The 18,345-nt window shown below is 33.6% G+C and overlaps 2 protein-coding genes across 5 annotated transcripts; both read right to left on the reverse strand.

The window, feature by feature from the left end:
* Positions 1-2,145: 2,145 nt before the first annotated feature.
* LOC130944135 (aspartic proteinase-like) lies at positions 2,146-6,239 on the reverse strand. 3 transcript variants are annotated; one of them, XM_057872307.1, is made up of 13 exons: positions 6,131-6,239; positions 5,276-5,650; positions 5,119-5,179; positions 4,763-4,857; positions 4,540-4,652; positions 4,288-4,456; positions 4,144-4,183; positions 3,967-4,031; positions 3,369-3,482; positions 3,217-3,281; positions 2,930-3,080; positions 2,720-2,839; positions 2,146-2,613 (listed from the first exon to the last, which is right to left on the reverse strand). In XM_057872307.1, the coding sequence occupies exons 2-13, from the start codon at positions 5,642-5,644 to the stop codon at positions 2,440-2,442; spliced, it is 1,536 nt and encodes a 511-aa protein (XP_057728290.1). In that variant the 5' UTR covers positions 5,645-5,650; positions 6,131-6,239; the 3' UTR covers positions 2,146-2,439. The 3 variants fall into 3 exon arrangements, with proteins under 3 accessions (XP_057728290.1, XP_057728306.1, XP_057728298.1); XM_057872323.1 differs by lacking the exon at positions 6,131-6,239 and adding an exon at positions 6,032-6,122; XM_057872315.1 differs by lacking the exon at positions 6,131-6,239 and adding an exon at positions 5,931-6,090.
* Positions 6,240-9,601: 3,362 nt separating this feature from the next.
* On the reverse strand, positions 9,602-14,092 carry LOC130973384 (WRKY transcription factor 6). 2 transcript variants are annotated; one of them, XM_057897882.1, is made up of 7 exons: positions 13,839-14,092; positions 11,973-12,232; positions 11,779-11,880; positions 11,420-11,590; positions 10,993-11,340; positions 10,799-10,912; positions 9,602-10,514 (listed from the first exon to the last, which is right to left on the reverse strand). In XM_057897882.1, the coding sequence occupies exons 2-7, from the start codon at positions 12,141-12,143 to the stop codon at positions 9,894-9,896; spliced, it is 1,527 nt and encodes a 508-aa protein (XP_057753865.1). In that variant the 5' UTR covers positions 12,144-12,232; positions 13,839-14,092; the 3' UTR covers positions 9,602-9,893. The 2 variants fall into 2 exon arrangements, with proteins under 2 accessions (XP_057753865.1, XP_057753873.1); XM_057897890.1 differs by having other exon boundaries at positions 11,973-12,235; positions 13,839-14,080.
* Positions 14,093-18,345: the final 4,253 nt, after the last annotated feature.

Raw genomic sequence — 18,345 nt, forward strand, 5'->3', positions numbered from 1 at the left:
AGATCAGATGTACGCTTGGATTAATTAGTATATATCATTCTATTTTATGAAATTTTTTTCTTCACGTTATCTTAGTTTTTTATTTTCAGAGTGGGTGTGGTTAAGTATTAATCGGTTATCTTAGTTTTTAATTTTCAAAGTTGATGTGGTTAAGTATTAATCGATAAAAATTTAGTGTTGTATCAATAAAGTAAAAACTAGCATCTCACAGTGACCCACTTATCTGTCTCAGTCAAGTAAAAAGTTTTTAGTTTTTAAAATATGTGCTGTTAAGTATTAATCAATTACAAAATTTACTATTATATCAATAAAGTAAAAGCTAATATCTCAAATTCACTTTTGTATAAGTTAAGTAAAATAGAATTTGAACTCATATTTTGAGGTATAATATACCTCTTTTCAACTACTATACTAGTAAATATATTATTAAATATTATAAACAACATATAATATAATTTCTTTTATTAAAATAACTAATATGTACTTCTATATTTTTTTTATATTGAATTAATATATCTTTGATAATATTACGTATTATGAAACAATTTTCTGTGTCCAACAATGCTAGAAGATCCTTTAGACTCATAACAGCTTGGTTAACTAATTCGGATTTCTCTAATATGGTCAATGTCAGCTGAAAATTTGATGACGTCTACATACATAATGAAAGTGTGCAGAAGTCGAAAGAATAATCTTCGCATTCGGTGCCACCCATCACCGACTCCCTACTAATAATCATCTCTGCTTCCTTATCTCTCTGCTTCCTTAAAAGTAGGTTTGTTTGTTTTAAAATGGTGAGACAAAAATTAAGAGACTATCATATTTGTTAACTCAAAAAATTGATACTAAAATTTCTATTTTTTTCTCCAAAATTTTAGTATTTTATTATCTCTAAAAAATAAAAACAAAAAAAATTAAAATTTTTAAAAATAAAAATTAAAATTTTAATAATATTTTATATCTAAAATATTTTTATTTTAATTAATTAATTTTAATTTTATTTTTTATACAAATTAAATTAAAATTTCATTCTTGTTTTAATTTTTATCTCCCACTTTACACTAAAAAAAATACTAAAATTTCTATCTCTTATTTTATATAAAAAAAATACTAAAATTTATTTCAACTTTTGTCTGTCTCTCAGTACACAAATGCTACCTAAGATAGTATTTGGTTGATGTCCATGTCTCAATAAAACATAAACACGGTAACACATGTCTACTGTTTGGTTTGATAAGACACAGATTTTTTATGAACACAGAAAAATTTTTGATGGACACAGAAAGACACAGATGGACACGGAGACACTAAATTAGTGTACCTCTAATTTAATGAGACACTGAGACACAACTTGTGAAACACTACTTTTTTACTCTTTTATCCTTATTCAATTTTTAAATTTTCAAAATTTATCCTCTTATCTCCTCAAATATTTTTTTTTTACTTCCTCTTTTAAATTCTACAACCAAATTTATTTTTCTGTTTTCTTAAAAAAAATTATATATTTAATTTTTTATTTATTTGAATTTTAATTAATCTTTGATAAATTTCGGACTTTAATTTTCTATTTTTTTCTAAAAAAAATTATATATTTAATATTTAAATGATAATTTGATATGATATTAGAAGAAAAAAAAATAGGGGAAGAAATTTAATAGTTATAATATGTAACTTTTGAGGTGATGGATGTATAGCGATATTAGTAAAATTTGTAGTTGAACGAAAAACAATTCAGACTTTTTCAAATATTTTCAAATATTTGTGTCTTGTTCATTATTTTTACCAAACATAATATATAACACAAATATTTTATATCTATGTCTTTAGTGTCTATGTCTTTATGTCTATGTCTCATCCTATACATCAACCAAACGGAGCCTAAACGACTTTGATCACGCTCTTAATGACTTTCCAACTTAAACATTTAACGAAACAATTCTACCAAGTCCTAACTGATCACTCATGCCATGCTGCTTCAACTCTTGGCAAAAACCGGTTCGAAGTTCAAACCTCGGAACCATCGCCATATGACCATTTAATTGGCAGATTCCCACCTGTAATACATGTTCGGTAGCATCCTTATTTACCAAGGCATATTATATACCAGAAAGGCAGGAACTATCACTACTGGCAAACCGTAACCAATTTATCAACTACTCATTATCATTATTCATTACCCATAAAGTCAATATTCCGTTATTTTGAACGCACACGATACTTCCTTACATTTACGTAACATTTTGGCCATCCCATATTTTAAACTAGTCATGCGGAAGCATCTTCAACATCCGAGTGCAATGCAGAGTCCAGAGGCTCATTCATGGCCGGCGTCCCACGGACACCCTATAACTAGGATGGACACACTTTTTTCGAGTAGCATTAATATATACAAAAGCATGGATTGATAGAGTACCCAAACTACCAGATGATAACATTCCTTTATGCTGCTTCAGCGAATCCAACTCTCCCTTGGCCAAAATCGAAGACAGTGTGATAGCGCCCCATGAACACATCTCCAAGGATCCAGAGGGGGCCACGTGGAGGAGGAATATCAATTGCAGTGAAGCCACTAATGCACTGAGCCGCAACACCTTCGCCAACCTTTAGTATATACTGAACACACCAAAAAATAAACAAATAAATATTTAGAACAAAACAGGATAACCATTCCCGCATGAAAAGGAACCCAATAGGTTTTAGTATGCCATATACGGCATACCTCATCTGGGGAAAGGTCAAAAGTTCTTCCACCAATACTGAAGGAAATGGTAGGCATTTTAGACAAGTCCCCACAGTCAACAGATGATTCTCCCATCGGGCTAGGCATTTTATCACAAAGCTGCATCCACGAAGTACAATACCATTAAGAGGTGAAGCAATAAGATTAGATTACTCGTGAACAAAGCATGATCAAGAAACCTTCACTGACCTGGTTAACATAGTTTAGTATCCGATCTTTTGTCTGATTCTGATTGAGCTGGCTCCGCATCCAAACAACTGCCATCTCGCATGCAGAACAAGCAATACCGCCACCAGATGATGATCTTTGATGCTCATCCACCACACTCTCGATACCCCCACTAAAAGAACCACAAGTCCACAACCAAAATACAGATGAGCAATGTGACACACCAATTACATTAATTTAATATATGATGGTATTTAGATTGCTGAAGCAAAGAATTTGGTGAAAAGAAAATCCTCTTTGGGACTTGCCTAACACCCCGTGTCCCATCAAAAGTGCACAATCCAATTTGGGTACAGATCTTCTTTGGAGGTGCCTGCAAGGGGAAAACAAAAGCCATAATTTAGAAGTAAAATACATAATTGTCTAATGCATGCCAACAACAGTTTCAAATTGCACTCACATCGGCCGCAAGCAGGTCTATGATTATTTGTCCATACTGCGCAACAACGGCTTTGCATTCTTGGCTTACAACTCCTGCTGCTCCAATTGCATGATTTATCATAGTAATCACAGTCTACAAGAACACATATTTGATCATAGAAATAATCTGGTTATTTGATGAGCATTTTCCATTTGGTAATACAAACAATCCAAACATAAACTCTAAAAGGCCAAAACCAAATTTGAAGAAATTAATACAGGGGAGAAATGAGGTCTGCACATAGTTATAACATAATCTAAAAACAAATATATTGCATAAGTTAGATAGGAGAGTAGAAAATGTCAAAAATCCTAGCATTTAGCAAGATATTAACTTTTGGATTTATTTCCTGTCATGATTTTTCTGTCAAATATTCTAGTGACAATATTTTGACCTTGTAGCAGTGTTATAGCATAGCAATAAGAATTAAAAGTGATTCAAAACCACAAACAATTAGCTGTTTAAACCTCTAGTTTACATTCGTTATCTACCTTTCATTAACCTCCCTAAATTCTACAAAAGGAATTGAAGAACAAACTGGAAACAACCATGGTTAGAGTACTTATTTTATTCATACCGTTGGACCTGCCAACAAAGAAGTCCCTGAGTCTGCAATAGCTGAACAGCTGTCAGCACAAATTCCTGGATAGCAATGTGATCAGGTCAGTAAATTAGAACTGAAATCATGAACCATTTATTATCATGTCATAAGAAAAACTAGCAGAATTATACTAATTTTTTGGTCTTCACATACCAGTTTTTTTGTCTCCAATAAGTATATCTCCCATATCAAACTTTTGCGAAGAAAAAAAAAGGGATAAAAGTTAGTAAAAAAATAAAAGGGAAACAAAAAATGCATTGTAATTTTTAAGAAAAAAGACTATATTTAATGATTAACCTCCCAATATCCTTTTCTTGACACAGGCACATAAGTGTGCTTTCCCTTGTAGTGATTGGGATCAACACCTCCAAAAACAAGTTCGCCCCCATTCTCTTCCTCTGGGTTACGGTTCAGCCAAAATGAAAACACCGGTTCCTTAACAAGACCTTGATCAAGCATATTGTACCTGTTACACATTATATCTGATAAGAAACAGGGATCAGATGAACTTGAAGAAATGAATAATCAAAATTTGGATGCTAGCAGTACCAAACTGGAACAGCATTCCCAACTGCTATCTCTTGAAACCCAAGTCCCAATATTCCATCAAACTTGGCCACCAAAAATGTCACACTAGGCTCTCTATTTGCTTCAATAAATTCCTGGTGGAGATCAAAGGGTACTCTATCACTTAATAATACATAGAATGTGAAAAATCCAAGCAGATTACACCCTTGTCTACCAGCATAGAAGGGGTTGAGGATCAGCATACCTGATTCTTCACAACTATGTCGCCAACTTTGACATTGTCATAGCTAAAGAAACCAGAAATTGCTCCAGTACCATATTGAATTGCAACGGCAGTCCCTAAATAACATAAAATGTTGCATCAGAAAGAGGGAACATGCGAGCATCCATTATACGGGCACACAATGTCAAGTGGCTGAAAATAGAAGCACTATATGAATATAACATTTTTTCTAGTTGATCAAAGGAATACATCATTTCCTCCAAAACTAAATAAATAAAAAAGAGTAGTTAGATAAACAGAAAGCAAAAACTTAATGCAGAATCTAGCAAAACAATCAAAATTGACTTAAGAGTTTATGGGAAGAGGGGAAAAAAAACCATTCTTCTTATAGGTAGTCGATTTGGCAGACTTGTACTTTGAATGGAAGTAGCACGCAATCTGCACCAAATAGCAAATGACACACACAATTCAAGTAAATCCAAGTGCACCAGTGCAGATTATATATTATACGAGTGATGAAACTAAAAAGCTCACCGAGAAGGTACACTTGGATGAAGGCACCCACAAATTAGCACTGCCGGTGTCAAAGATGACAGAGAATTTCTGAGGAGGAGTTCCGATTCCTATTTCACCATAGTACTGAGCATCCAAGTAGTTCTTTAAACCAACAATGTCAGTTTCATCATCACCACCGAGATTGTTTTGGAGATGGTGCTTTCTAATAGAAGCACGTAAAGCCTCGTCATTGGACCCCAATCGAGCGGCAAGCCGATTGTTGAGGTCAGGTTTAACCTTTTTCAGTCCAATCCTTCGTAAACCATCATTTGGCGCACTCAACACCACAGATAGCAACAGGGATGACACAAACAACCATAACACAACCGCATTCGCCTTGCTGCCCATGTTCAACTGCTCATCCAAATTGAAAACCACACTTTTAAATTATCAATAAAAGAACTAGACAATAACAAAGGTGCAACACTTCAAATATTATTGTGTATTATCAATCCTCTTCTCTTCTCTTCTCTTCTCTGTAACTAGACTATAAATTAGATCCCTTGATGAACTAATACTAAAAACAAAACCTAGAAAATGACATGCATGCATGCATTCAAATTCAGCTGGCATAAACAGAATATCATGAACAATTACAATATAAATACACGTGCTAACATAATCTATAACTTACATGCACAATCTGCGAATAAAATACAATGATCCGAATAAACGAATCGGAAAAATAAATACGCAGTGGATCAAGATGTAAGTAGTGTAACAGATGATGCAAACCTTTGAAACACCACAGAGAAAAGAAAAAACCACAAAAAGAATAACAAGTATAAGAAAGAGAGATCAATGGGGAAGGAGGAGGAAGAAGAAGAAGGTTACCGAGAGAAGAAAAGGAGATTCGAAGACAAGAAGAGGTAGTTTCAGTAGCAAAGAGTGAGTGACACACCTTCCTGATGCCTTTTGTTATTCCTTCCTTTTCGCCTCGTAACAACGCTTACTGGCAGTGATGGCGGTGCAATCTTTCAATCTGGACCGTTCATACGGGATTAATCTTGGGCGTACATCTAGAGGATAAAGAGAGTGCCACGTAACCACGGATCACGAAGGGCTCGTTCAATACAAGCAGAAGCAGACGGTGGTGATGGCGTGGGTAAGTCAGCAGTATGATTGCCTCAAAATTAAAAAAAAAAATAAAAAATTATCAGAATTTATTATTTTTAATTATTAATTAATTATTCATATTTAAAAATACAAAATAAATATATTATTAAATTATTAAATTAACAAAAATTAAATTAATAACCAAATTTAATAATTAAAAATAATAAATTTTAATTGTGCTCTAATATTTCTCATTAGAAAATGATGGGCGCTTGGCTTCCTTAACACACGACACGACCACATTATCTGAGTTCTGACTCATGTTCCATTTGGCGGTGACCGCCAAATTCCTGTAGGCAATGCAATTAAGCAAAGCATCTTTTTTGGGGCCCAAATTCCATCTGGAATTTTCGTCAGGAAACACCATCTGATTTGGTTGTTTATAAAATCAATAATATCATGGGCTCACCGTTGCTCCTGGGCCTTAATATTCAAATGAAAATCATTGAGCCGATACAACGTATAGAGCCCAATTATCCTATTAATTGAATTCCCAGTTTCAATTCGAACTAAAGATAAAAACCATGACCAAAAAAAAAAAAAGAACTAAAGATAAAAACCTCTCTGCAAGGGGTAAACTATATATCTTTTAATATGCTGTATTTATATTCAAATTTTAGCTAATACACTTGAATAGGAACTCTCTAAACTATAGTATCATGTGAGTAATTGTGTATAGTGTAAATGTATTGTGGTATTATAATGCATAAAATTAAGGATTCTCTAAAAAAAAATTGGGATATAATAAGTTTATGTAGACAAAAAAAATAAAAAAAAATTAAAAAAAAAACTTACCAAACTAGTGGACTAATTTTAGGATGATTACTATGGTACTTTATAAATAAGTTTTAATTTCTCAAAAATAGGTAACTAGTTAATATTTAATAAATTTTAAATATTTGTTTTTACTTTAAAAGATAATTTAAACAATTTAGATACTAAAATAAAAGACACCATATAATTTACTCTAATTTTATTTTGAAAAACAAAAAACGGCAAATCCCACTCCTAAGCCATAACCATCAGTTTGCACTTTGCAATATACTGCTGAAGTAATAGTTTTACTTTGTTGCCATTAAATAAAATAGTAATAATATGAAAATTTAAAATCACAAACAAAAAATTCATCATAGCTATTTAATGTCAAAAATATACACCAGAAACAATAATGTGTTAATAATTAGTGAAGAGAATTATGTGGATAACTTAAAATAAGAATAGAAGTTCATTAAGAGAATAAAACAATATATATTTTTATGAAAAGATTGATATCGTTAAAACTTGTACCTAAAATAACTATATATGGATCAATAATAGGTATTAGGAAATCTTTAAATTTATTTAAAATAAAAAATAACTAAGAATTAAAAATCTATTTCTTTTTATGACGAATTCTCAAAAATCTCTATATATAATATATTTATTGTGTCGTTTTATAAGTGTTCATGATTTTATAACTCATGATAATATTCGTAAACCATATTTACTTTCTAGAAAACATCATACAAATAACTATATATAAAGATTAGTCTTCGAATATACAATATTCCAACTTTCGATAACTCCTGTCTCTAGGATTTATTGTCATTCAAAACAACATAATAATTGGAAAATTATCTTCCTGGAAATTGACTAATAATGTTTAGTTATTTAGATTTAGATTCATTTTTTGGGATTATTAGAACATACAATGCAACTGATTAGGTTTCGTATTCTATCGCATTATTTTTTTTCTTTTTTTTTCAATCTTGATCCTATACACAAACCATTAGGTATATTAATTTTTGTGGGAATAGACCTAAACAAAATCAAAATTTAAGTAAACTCTTTTATTCCTCTAGGCAACCTTGCAATTATCTTAATGTTAACATCAGTAACGTATTCTAAAGTTAGTATAAGCTAAGAATTTTTCTATCCTTAACTAAAATAATTTTCAGCTGATAAAGTCAATAATATAACCAGATAAACAAAATCAATAACATCATCCAAACCTGTCTCTTAGTTTTTCACCAAAATGTCAGATAATATGTCATCCGTTATATGTTATATCATTTGCTAAACCACCACCACCACCAAAATTTCTCAGTTCTTGATGTATATGTTGTGTGATTTCAGATACTGACGAGTCCCATAATTTATGCTTCCAATAGATATGAACACGGGTCTATTTTACTTCCATCAATTTTATTGAATTAAGCACTACTTATATTGCTGGTTTATAGATTATAGATAAATACTCTACCTCAGTTAAACACTTAAACTCACAATTTAGCAGTTAAATATGTTATATCTTATATATTGCGTTGGACTTACATTTTTCTCCTTTTTACTATTGATAAAAAAATAAAAAAAATTATAAATCTTAATCTAAGTACTGCGTATACATATAGCAGCTTGTTGCCCCAAAAATTAAACTAGCTGATCTGAGGATAGCTTCCTTGCTTCCACCAAGGTTGGGGAGCTGACATAAAATCCAAGTTAATCTTCTCCGGCACATGCAAGCACGTGAACTATTCAAAGGATATTATTGTTTAATTTCCCTGCTTCCACAAGACAATATTAATTAAATCTACAAAGTAAATGCACAAAAAATAAATATACAAGGGTCATCAGCTTCCTGTGGATTGAGTCGAATAAAAGCCGAAGAAGAGACCCATGTGTACGGTGGATGGGTACGGTGCTATCGCGGAAACAGCAAACGTTGACATGTATGAATAGCCCTAATCCTAGTGTAAATGCAGTCACGTGATTGATTGGTTTTGCTTTGAATACTTCAATAATCAAATACTACGTAGTTCAATTTCATGCCATTAAGATGGCACTATCACGAACGTGATCCCAATCAAAAACAGCCTCATAAGTCAAAAACGTATTACAAATTTCCAATCAATTCAAATTTCAAAGTCTACCATTTCACCTCTTACCTACTAATTCTTCATATATTTCGTGCAGCATGTACAGTTGACTTCCCTACTATACGTTATTCATAACCTAATAAATGATATGATCTGTTGTTGTTTATGGCTACGCACACACACGTAACTGCTGAGAAGTCTCCAAGTCCACCTATCAAATTCAATTACTGCAAGGGCCGTATTTGTTGACCAATCAGGCACTAACAGGTAGGTATTTCCGGGCTCTTATTCAATATTATCAATACAGATGCAGACCAAATATTAATACAGTATATTAAAATATGAAACCGATAATTTAAAGATATGATGTTTACATTACATTTTTTCTTTGCATGTCTATTTACTCTCAACATGTTGAATCCGAATTATTCAAGATCAAATAAATAAACAAAGAATGAAGACTTTTTATGTTCTAAACCCTACCACCATAACGTGGACAACAAAGTCTATGAACACTAATTAATTCATTTTCCCTTTCCCACGTAAAACATTTAAACCAAAAAAAAAAAGAAGTAAAACGTCTGACCAAAAAATTTGAAAAGGTATGTAGAAAGAAATTTAATACTCTAATTTCCTGAAAAGCTGCCGACTGTAGCACTGTTGATGATATTGGGATTTGCGTCGGAGTTGTTGGCGTTGTTATTTTGATGAGCCCCACCGATGATGGAGGAAATGGCGGCTGCGACGACCGCCGTGAAATTAGGATCGTTGGTGATGGCGTTGACCTTGTCGGCGAGCAAGGGATTATTTTGGTTAGGGTGCAACGACGGTAGCCTTGAAGCTTGGGAAGAACCAACATCTTGAGACAATTGAAGGCCAGAGAATTTGGATTGGTTATAGAGCGCTTGTGCAATCACTTGCGGCAATTGCGCGTGAGGATGTTGTTGTTGTTGCCGTTGGTGGTACTGCAAAGGCAACGCGTTCGGTTGGTGCGTGAGGTCGAGTGTGACGGTTGGGAATGGTGCCGATGCTGATAGCGTTGCCATGCTTGAAGACGGAAGAATCGCTCTTGCCATCATGCTCGAGTTCATTATTCCGTCAGCGCTTGACATTGATCCAGAGAGAAGCATGCTAGCCGCCGCCGCCGTTGTGGACGCCATCGCCATCGCAGCAGGCGGCAGTGGGTGGTTGTGCGTCCCTTCGTATGTAGTTATCAATATTGTTCTATCCTCCGCACAACGTTGAACCTGATAAATGTAACAATATATTAATTAAGTTTAATAATTTTCTAAGAAGAATGATATGTGATTTGTAATAATTAAGTAGTTATTAATGATTTTTTAATGGTGTGAGATTTGATTTAATAATGTAAAATTACTCATTTTTTTTTGTTAGTTACATTTTGGCCAAAATTTAATACAATTATTGATAAAATTAATAAAATTATTTAATAAATTAATAAATTAAGTAGTTATTAATAAAATTATTGTTCCAATTCGATTTTAGATTTATATCAAATAAAAGCACTCACTTGTTTACGAACTGGGCAACCAACTGCCATGGTGCATCTGTAATATGCTCGAGGACAAGGGTTTCCCTTAGCCATCTTTTGTCCATATTTTCGCCATTGGCACCCGTCGCTGATCTGAATGATTTTGTAAATTAATTAATTAATTTTTAAACGTTTTGAATTATACAAATTAAGCAAGTAGTTTGGATAGGTACCATAGGGGCTTCTGATCGGGCGCGGACAGAGACACGAGCTTTTCGCATGGTGGCTTCTGCAGTGGATTGATCTGTGGCAGGGTTCAGTCTCTGAAACTTGTTGGGATTATCCCAACCTTGTTGTGATGATTCTAAATCCTCTCCAGTATTCTCCATTTTGCCATTGCTGTTTTTATGGTTTTGAGGTGTGCTGGATCGAGTTCTTTCTTCTGAAGAAGAATTAGATACTTGATCGTCTACTTCGGCTGTGCCACTTGCAACTAAATCAAGCAACTGTCTTGGTATCATTCCTCCACCTCCACTACTACCCCCTTCCTTTTTCTCATCATCACCTTTTACTTTTCCTACCTGAATTTAAATTCAGTAACAATTCGGTCACCAGATTCATCAATTTCAAACAGGTTTAGAGAGTTTTCTTCAATATTACCTCATGATTTTCTGTGGTGGTCTCGGAAACTTGCTGTTTCTGTTGGTGTTGCATTAATGCGGCAACTTGCATTTGCAAATTCATGTAGCTACTTCTCATATGGTTGAGCGTCTCCTTTAGCTTTTGGTTCTCTGAATTCACACGTTGGAGTTCTTCTTGCACTTGTACCAGCTAAAACATAAAAAATGTATCTCAATATCTCAATAGATCAGAATAAAAACAATTTAGTAAGTCATATTAAAAAATAAAAAATACTATTCTATAACCATAATAATTACTAGAATTCCCATATAGGGCTAATCTTTTTCTGTTATACATCTATGGATACAATTTATTACCGTAAAAAGAAATAGAAATACCTGGGTGGTTTTTGGGCGCTTATCTTCAGCGTCTGATGAAACCCCATCATCCACCGTAGATTGATCGCTTTTACTGTTGGCAGTAAGGAGTTGCAGACCAGTCTACAATTTATTACACGCAAGGAAAGGTTTAGAGAAATTAAAATCATATCGAGTAGAATAATTGAAAGAAATGAGATGAGGATGAAGCATACATTTACGTGGAGATTAAACTCGGAAAGGCTTCCATGAGTACAAGTCTGGTTCTTAACGGATGAGGATGATGACGTGTTGAAGAAGTCGACTTCGCCCACAACCGCTCGATTGTTATGATCTGACGACATGGATGGATCGGTGCCAGAAAACCCTCCCAAGGTTGGGAACATGGTGCTGATGTGGCTTTTGTTGCTGTGGCGGATGGCAGAACTCTTAGAAGAAGAAAATGAAGAAGAGGAATCAAGAGTGAGAGCCCATCCTGCTGTGTCCATAAATAAGAAAAAAGAGGTGAAAAAATATAGAGAGAAAGGGACAGAGAGACGTGGAGAAGAAAGAAGAAAAGAGTGACGCAGTCAGAGGGGGGAGAATGGAGAAAGAGAAAATGGGTTCACTTTAAGTTTGGGTGACTTGGTCTGACCGGTGCTATAGGGTCGCCTATAATTTGGGTTAAGCCTTCACTTTTTGCTATTTCGAATTTCTTGGGATTTTATTTAAAAAAGGTTTTATATATACTTTTATTCCTTTTATTTTTCTGTGTTCCCATTGGTTGCGTCACATGGTGCGTCATGCTCGTCCCCACACCACACACACCCAACACGTACATACTCCCTCTCCAAATATAGTGTGTTCTCAGTCACTGGTAGCTGTACCTGATTCACTTGTGAATTTGCGGAGTAACGCCTTTGACAATTGACCCACACACGCCTCTGTACTTATGCCTTAATGCTTTATTATGTATTACCATCAAAAATTCAAAATCCTTACTTCTTTTAAACCCTAGCTAGTTTCCTCCTTAATGTTAAATACTCACCCCAAGGTTTTATTAGGAAACTAATCTTTCTTGGCTAAACAATTATAATTGTAAAAAATAAAAAAATAAAAAATAAAAAATAAAAAAATAAATATAAATTAACTATTGGGTAATATTTTCTCTTTTTTGGTCTATATCCGTATGTATTTTAGCTAAATATTTATTATTAGTAAAGCTTCAATAAATTTTCTACAAGTTAATAAATATTATTGCTAGTAAAAGTTTTGCTGCATAATAGGAAAGCTAATCGTCTAAATCTATCATGAATAAATCTGATTAGTTTCAACAGGAAATTTTTACGAAAATCATGGCTTAGATTTGACTGAGATTAGGTTTGAAATTGAGAAAAAAAGATACTAAACAATTTCATACCACTGGTTTTGTAGTAAAGCTTTCATAATGATTCATGTTTCTAGTAATTGGGGATGACTTACCGCAGTTAAACTTATAATTTTAGTAGTTATTATTCTAGTAGTTATCAACTTATTATTCTATCTATGTTTTCTATTAATAGCTAATTTTATAACCTTTGCTAAATCCAAAAAAGATGGGATGAATCTCTTAAGGTTTGTGTTAATCAAAATCTCGTATGGTATGTTTGTAGTGTTTTTTGGGGCTTTGAACTATAAAAATTAAAAACATAAGTCAAGTTTATTGAAAGAAATTCATATTTTTTTTCTTCTTGCATCTTTTACTCGTTGAGAGCATTTTTTATTTTATTCTACTAACTAATAACATAACAATTCATAATTAGATGTCAATATTCAATACTCAATAATAATATAAAACTTTTAAACATTAAGAATACATAAAAAAAATGAAAAATACTCTCAACCGTGATTATAAAATTCAAATGATCAATTTGTATTTTGATGAATTTCTAGCTTATGAATTAAAATGTGGAAGAAAGGAGATCTAATACATCATTGACGATAGAAACAATTTAAGTCTAAAACCATTTCTAAAGTTCTGATAAAATTTAAACATAAAATAGAAACAAATTATTATATAAGAGTAAAAATTAGAGTAATTAATAATCAAATAAAACTCGAACCTGCAGAATATTGATAGTTGAGAAAGAGAATTCAGAAGATGAATCATCAATAAAGTATCTCCACAAGATGCAGTTCAGATCAACACAGTGCCTCAGTTCTCACAATCTCTGTGACCCTTTATTTATATAATAGTAAAGATGTTATACCCATAAGGTTACAATATAGGAAGCTACAATATATATTGAAAGCTATGGAGTTAGTAACAGATACCCCCACACTAAATATATTATAAGTGTTTGAGTGCTGAATTTATAAATTTTTTTTTCTTTTCATATATATATATATATATATATATATATATATATATATTATATCGTAAAATACAAAATTACGTAAGTTGCATTGTTAGGAAGGCATGTGGGGGGGTTGGGTCAATGGAGGGTTTGACTGATTCATAAATGAAGGAAGAAAAAGAGCACCACCGCCCGAGTGATGCGGCGCACTCCACGTGAAGAAATTGATCTCTTTGTTTCTCTAACTTTGTTTCTTCTCACTCACACCACGACAATATCAGAAAGAACCAGCAAGTCAACTATTTGAATGGATGGGATTCACCGATAGAAAGTTATATATCAAAAATTGATTATCTTCTTCGCATTGTTTACTATAAAAAAATATTAAATACCTTTATTATCGGATTTAATATTATATATTAGCATCAATTTTACTGATAAGTTTATGGACGATTTTAATATAAAATTTATTTGGTCAAATTGTTATTGGGACAATAATACTTAGAGGAAAAACAAAAAAATAGGTACAAAATTTAGCGTGAAATTTACTATTAAAATAATCCATCAAGCATTTTGGTGATTCGAAATAAGTTACCGTTGGATTTATCCGCCGATAAATTTGACGGTAATGAGCCCCAAAATTCAAAGGGTGAATATTCTCTCTTTTCATTTCGAAATTTCCTTTTTTTCTCTCCTCTCTTCTCCCTTTCTCTCTCTAGCCGCCTCCACTTCCCGTTGCTCCGTCAGTCCCGCCGTTGCCTGCCCCCTCCTGTCGCTGCCTCCTCTCTCCCTCACCGAAACCAGTCTGTTGCTCCTCTTCCCTCCATCATCCGTGACTCCCTCTTTCTCTTTGTTCGTCAGCCGCCATCGCCGTCCGGCACCACGCAACTTCCACTTTCTCTATGTTCTTTCTTTGTTCACCCTCGGATTCCATGGTCCATCTTTCTCTACAAGAAAAACACTCAGTGCCGTCGGATTTAGCGGCATCAATTACCGTCGAATTTGGCGTGGTTTTCTGTGTTGAATACAAGGTAGATTTGTTTCCACGGATTGTTTACCATCGGATTTTATGTTTTGACTCTAAATCCAACAGTGATAAGTAGCGGGAAATATTATTTTAGTGGCGTCAACTTTACCAGAAGATCTATCGTCGGATTTTGCTGACGGTAACTCGCTTTATTGAAACAATATGTTTCTGCCATTTATTGGCGGAACATTCCGCCAGTAAATTCGACAGTAATATTGGGATAAAATTCAAACCCGAACCCCCTCCCTCTCACTTCTGCGAGTTCACTCTCTCTCTCTCTCTCTCTTTCTCCTCTCATGGTCTCTCGTCGGTGGAAAATCTGTCGGCATCGTTGCCACCCGCTGAAGCCTCTGCTGCCACTGCCATTGGACGTTGTCGCCATTGGAGCCGTCGGTCACCGCTAGAGCTGTCGGGAATACCTCCGCTATTCTTCGTGGTCATTGCCATCGATGATAGTGACATTGTAGCTGTCATTGCCGTTACCTATTACCACCACGCCTCTAGCATCTTGCAGTCACCATCAGAAATAATTTTGGCATCATTTTTTTAATTTTTTACAATTTTTATATGAGTTTAGAATTTTTTGTTAAGTAGTTTAAAAAATTATTGATTAAATTAATGTAATGAAGTTTGTGATTAGGATTTTGTGTATTTTTCTTAGGGTTTTTCAGATTTTTTTGTGAGTTTAGGATTTTGTTAGGTATTTTACCAAATTATTGATTATATCAGCATAATGAAATTTGTGGTTAAGGTTTGGTTTAGGGTTTTTAGTTTTTTTTTTTTTAGATTTTTTATGAGTCTAGGATTTTGTTATGTATTTTATTATCAAATTATTGATTAAAAATTAGGGTAATGAAGTCTGTAATTCTGATTTCTTATGTTAATTTAATATAAATAAAAGTTAAATTAAGTTAAAGTAGGTTAACTAGAATGAGATTGTTAAGAGCGATTGACATTGTTAAAAGACTTTGTGTAGTTTGTTGAATTAATTAGTTTTACCTTGTGAGTTTAATAAGCTTTCTTTTTTATTAGGAGGGTGCCATTTCTCTGAGATCAATTGAATTTCGCTTCTTCCGTATTTTGTGCATCCATGTTCTAGGTAGATTTTTTTATCTTTAACTATAATCAATTATTTAAATTTAATGTTGGACTTGCTTTTCCTAGGATAGCATTTTAGGACGGAAGTGGGAGAAGGTGCGTCAAGGCGCCTTCTCGAAACCCTTGTTTACTGAAAAATTGTGTGGAGTTATAAGGGATTGCGCACTAGAACGATTAGGATTTAATGTGTTATTGAATTCATGTTTCTTCTAATTTATGCCTACAGCTATTTTCTTTGTGAAAACTGTTACGTTTTTTATGAATGTCTCTGAATTAAGGAGAAGCTCTACCAAAACTTTATTTAATTTGTTTTAAAACATGTTTGATTTGTCAGAAAATGATAATTATATTTAGCGAAAGATTGTAATTATAGGGTACACTACTATGCCAAAATTTCTAGAATATATAATAATTGGTGTTGTTCGTTGAATTCTAGGATGTTTGTTTCAGTATGATTCCAAGTCATCGTCTATGAATGTATGATAGGGATAATGGTGGACGAAAAAATTTAAAACCTGAATTCTTTGAGAGGGTTGACGCATTTGTCTTTAGCATAGAACCATTTATGTCTGAAGGGGTTTCTAGTGTCCGTATGAAAAGTGTCGATTTAGTAAGTGGTTAGGACCTGCGGATATAACGCTTCACCTCTACCGTAACGGGTTCAAATATGGGTATTGGATGTGGATGGAATATAGAGAAGTGGATGAACGGGAAATTAACCAGACTGTCTCAAATTTGAATAGGTCCGATTGTCAATCAACGAGGGTTCGGATGGTGAGAGAACTAAATATGAAATAAATGACTTGGGAGGGTAACCAAGAGAGGTACAACGAGATAATGTTTGATACAACAGGTGTTACGAAATTGAAAAAGGCTAAAAAGAGCTTAACTCGGAGGAATCCTTGTCAAGTGGAACAACGTACCCAATATTTCCTGCTGAAGGAGCTGCAATAGGTGCATGCAGTGACTAATGGTTGGAGCAGAAGAAAATTGATGCCGCACACCTGCATGTGTTGCTTAACTATGACTAGATTTCATGGTACCTCATGTGAGTTTTTTAAATCTTCGTAAATTTTGCAATTCGTAAGATACTAACTTCTTAATTTAATCAAAACCTCCAACTCCTATGCTATCATATAGGTTATTCTAAGAGGCAAATGCTGATATCTCATTGAATAATTTCCCACGTTAGTTCAGAGAATACATCAACGCGTATCTAACTGACATAACAGATTCGAAACTAGTTGCACTTAGTTAGAGCCCAATGAACAAGGCCATTAGCTACCAGATATACAATGTTAACGAATATCGGTTCCATTCTTTACAGTGGTTGATTGAAAAGAAAACAGATAACACCAAAATTTGGGTTCATGGATATTCAGGCGGGGTCATTCTGATTAGTTTGGTGTGTTGCACAACAACATTAAATTTGAGTATTTCTATCACACTACATACAAGGTGTGCATGTTTAAATATGAATGATATGATCCAAGTTTGCGACAAGAAACATGAAAGCACAAGGACTACGATATCACTGAAGTTAATGTAACCAGAAAATATAAGCACTACGATTCTTTTATTCTATCTCAAAATGCCCAACATGTGTACTATTTGTCTTATCTGGGTTCATACAGGTCTAGTTAGGTGGTTGTATTTAATACTAACCCAAGAAGTTGCATCGAGTCTGATGATAAGACAGATGGTCAGGAATCTTACCAGATTGATGACCCAACTCCCAAAAACGGTGGTTGATACCGGTGAGCCGATCACCCTTAGGTCGGCTGTTATGGATGATAACATCATTGACCCTGTTCTACATGCCAACGCACTACAACCAAAGGACGACGATGTTCAAGAAGAAGACGGGGTCGATGGCAATGAAGAGGAGGAAGCCGATTACAATGATCAGGAAACTACATCAGAATAGGAGGATGGTGAACCAGAGGACGAAGATAATGAATCTGAATAGCACTAATGTAAATATATTTCTATGATATGTATTTCTTTACCAAACTTTGAGAACTAACGTAATATAATTAGCATCTTTTCAAATATTTTAATTACCATCATTTCATATTTTTAATTTGTATGTTTGATATTTCACAGCAGGTTTAAATCACTGTTTCAATTATTAATTATCAAGGTACA

The sequence above is a fragment of the Arachis stenosperma genome, chromosome 1, assembly GCF_014773155.1.
Source record: "Arachis stenosperma cultivar V10309 chromosome 1, arast.V10309.gnm1.PFL2, whole genome shotgun sequence".
Lineage (NCBI taxonomy): Eukaryota > Viridiplantae > Streptophyta > Magnoliopsida > Fabales > Fabaceae > Arachis > Arachis stenosperma.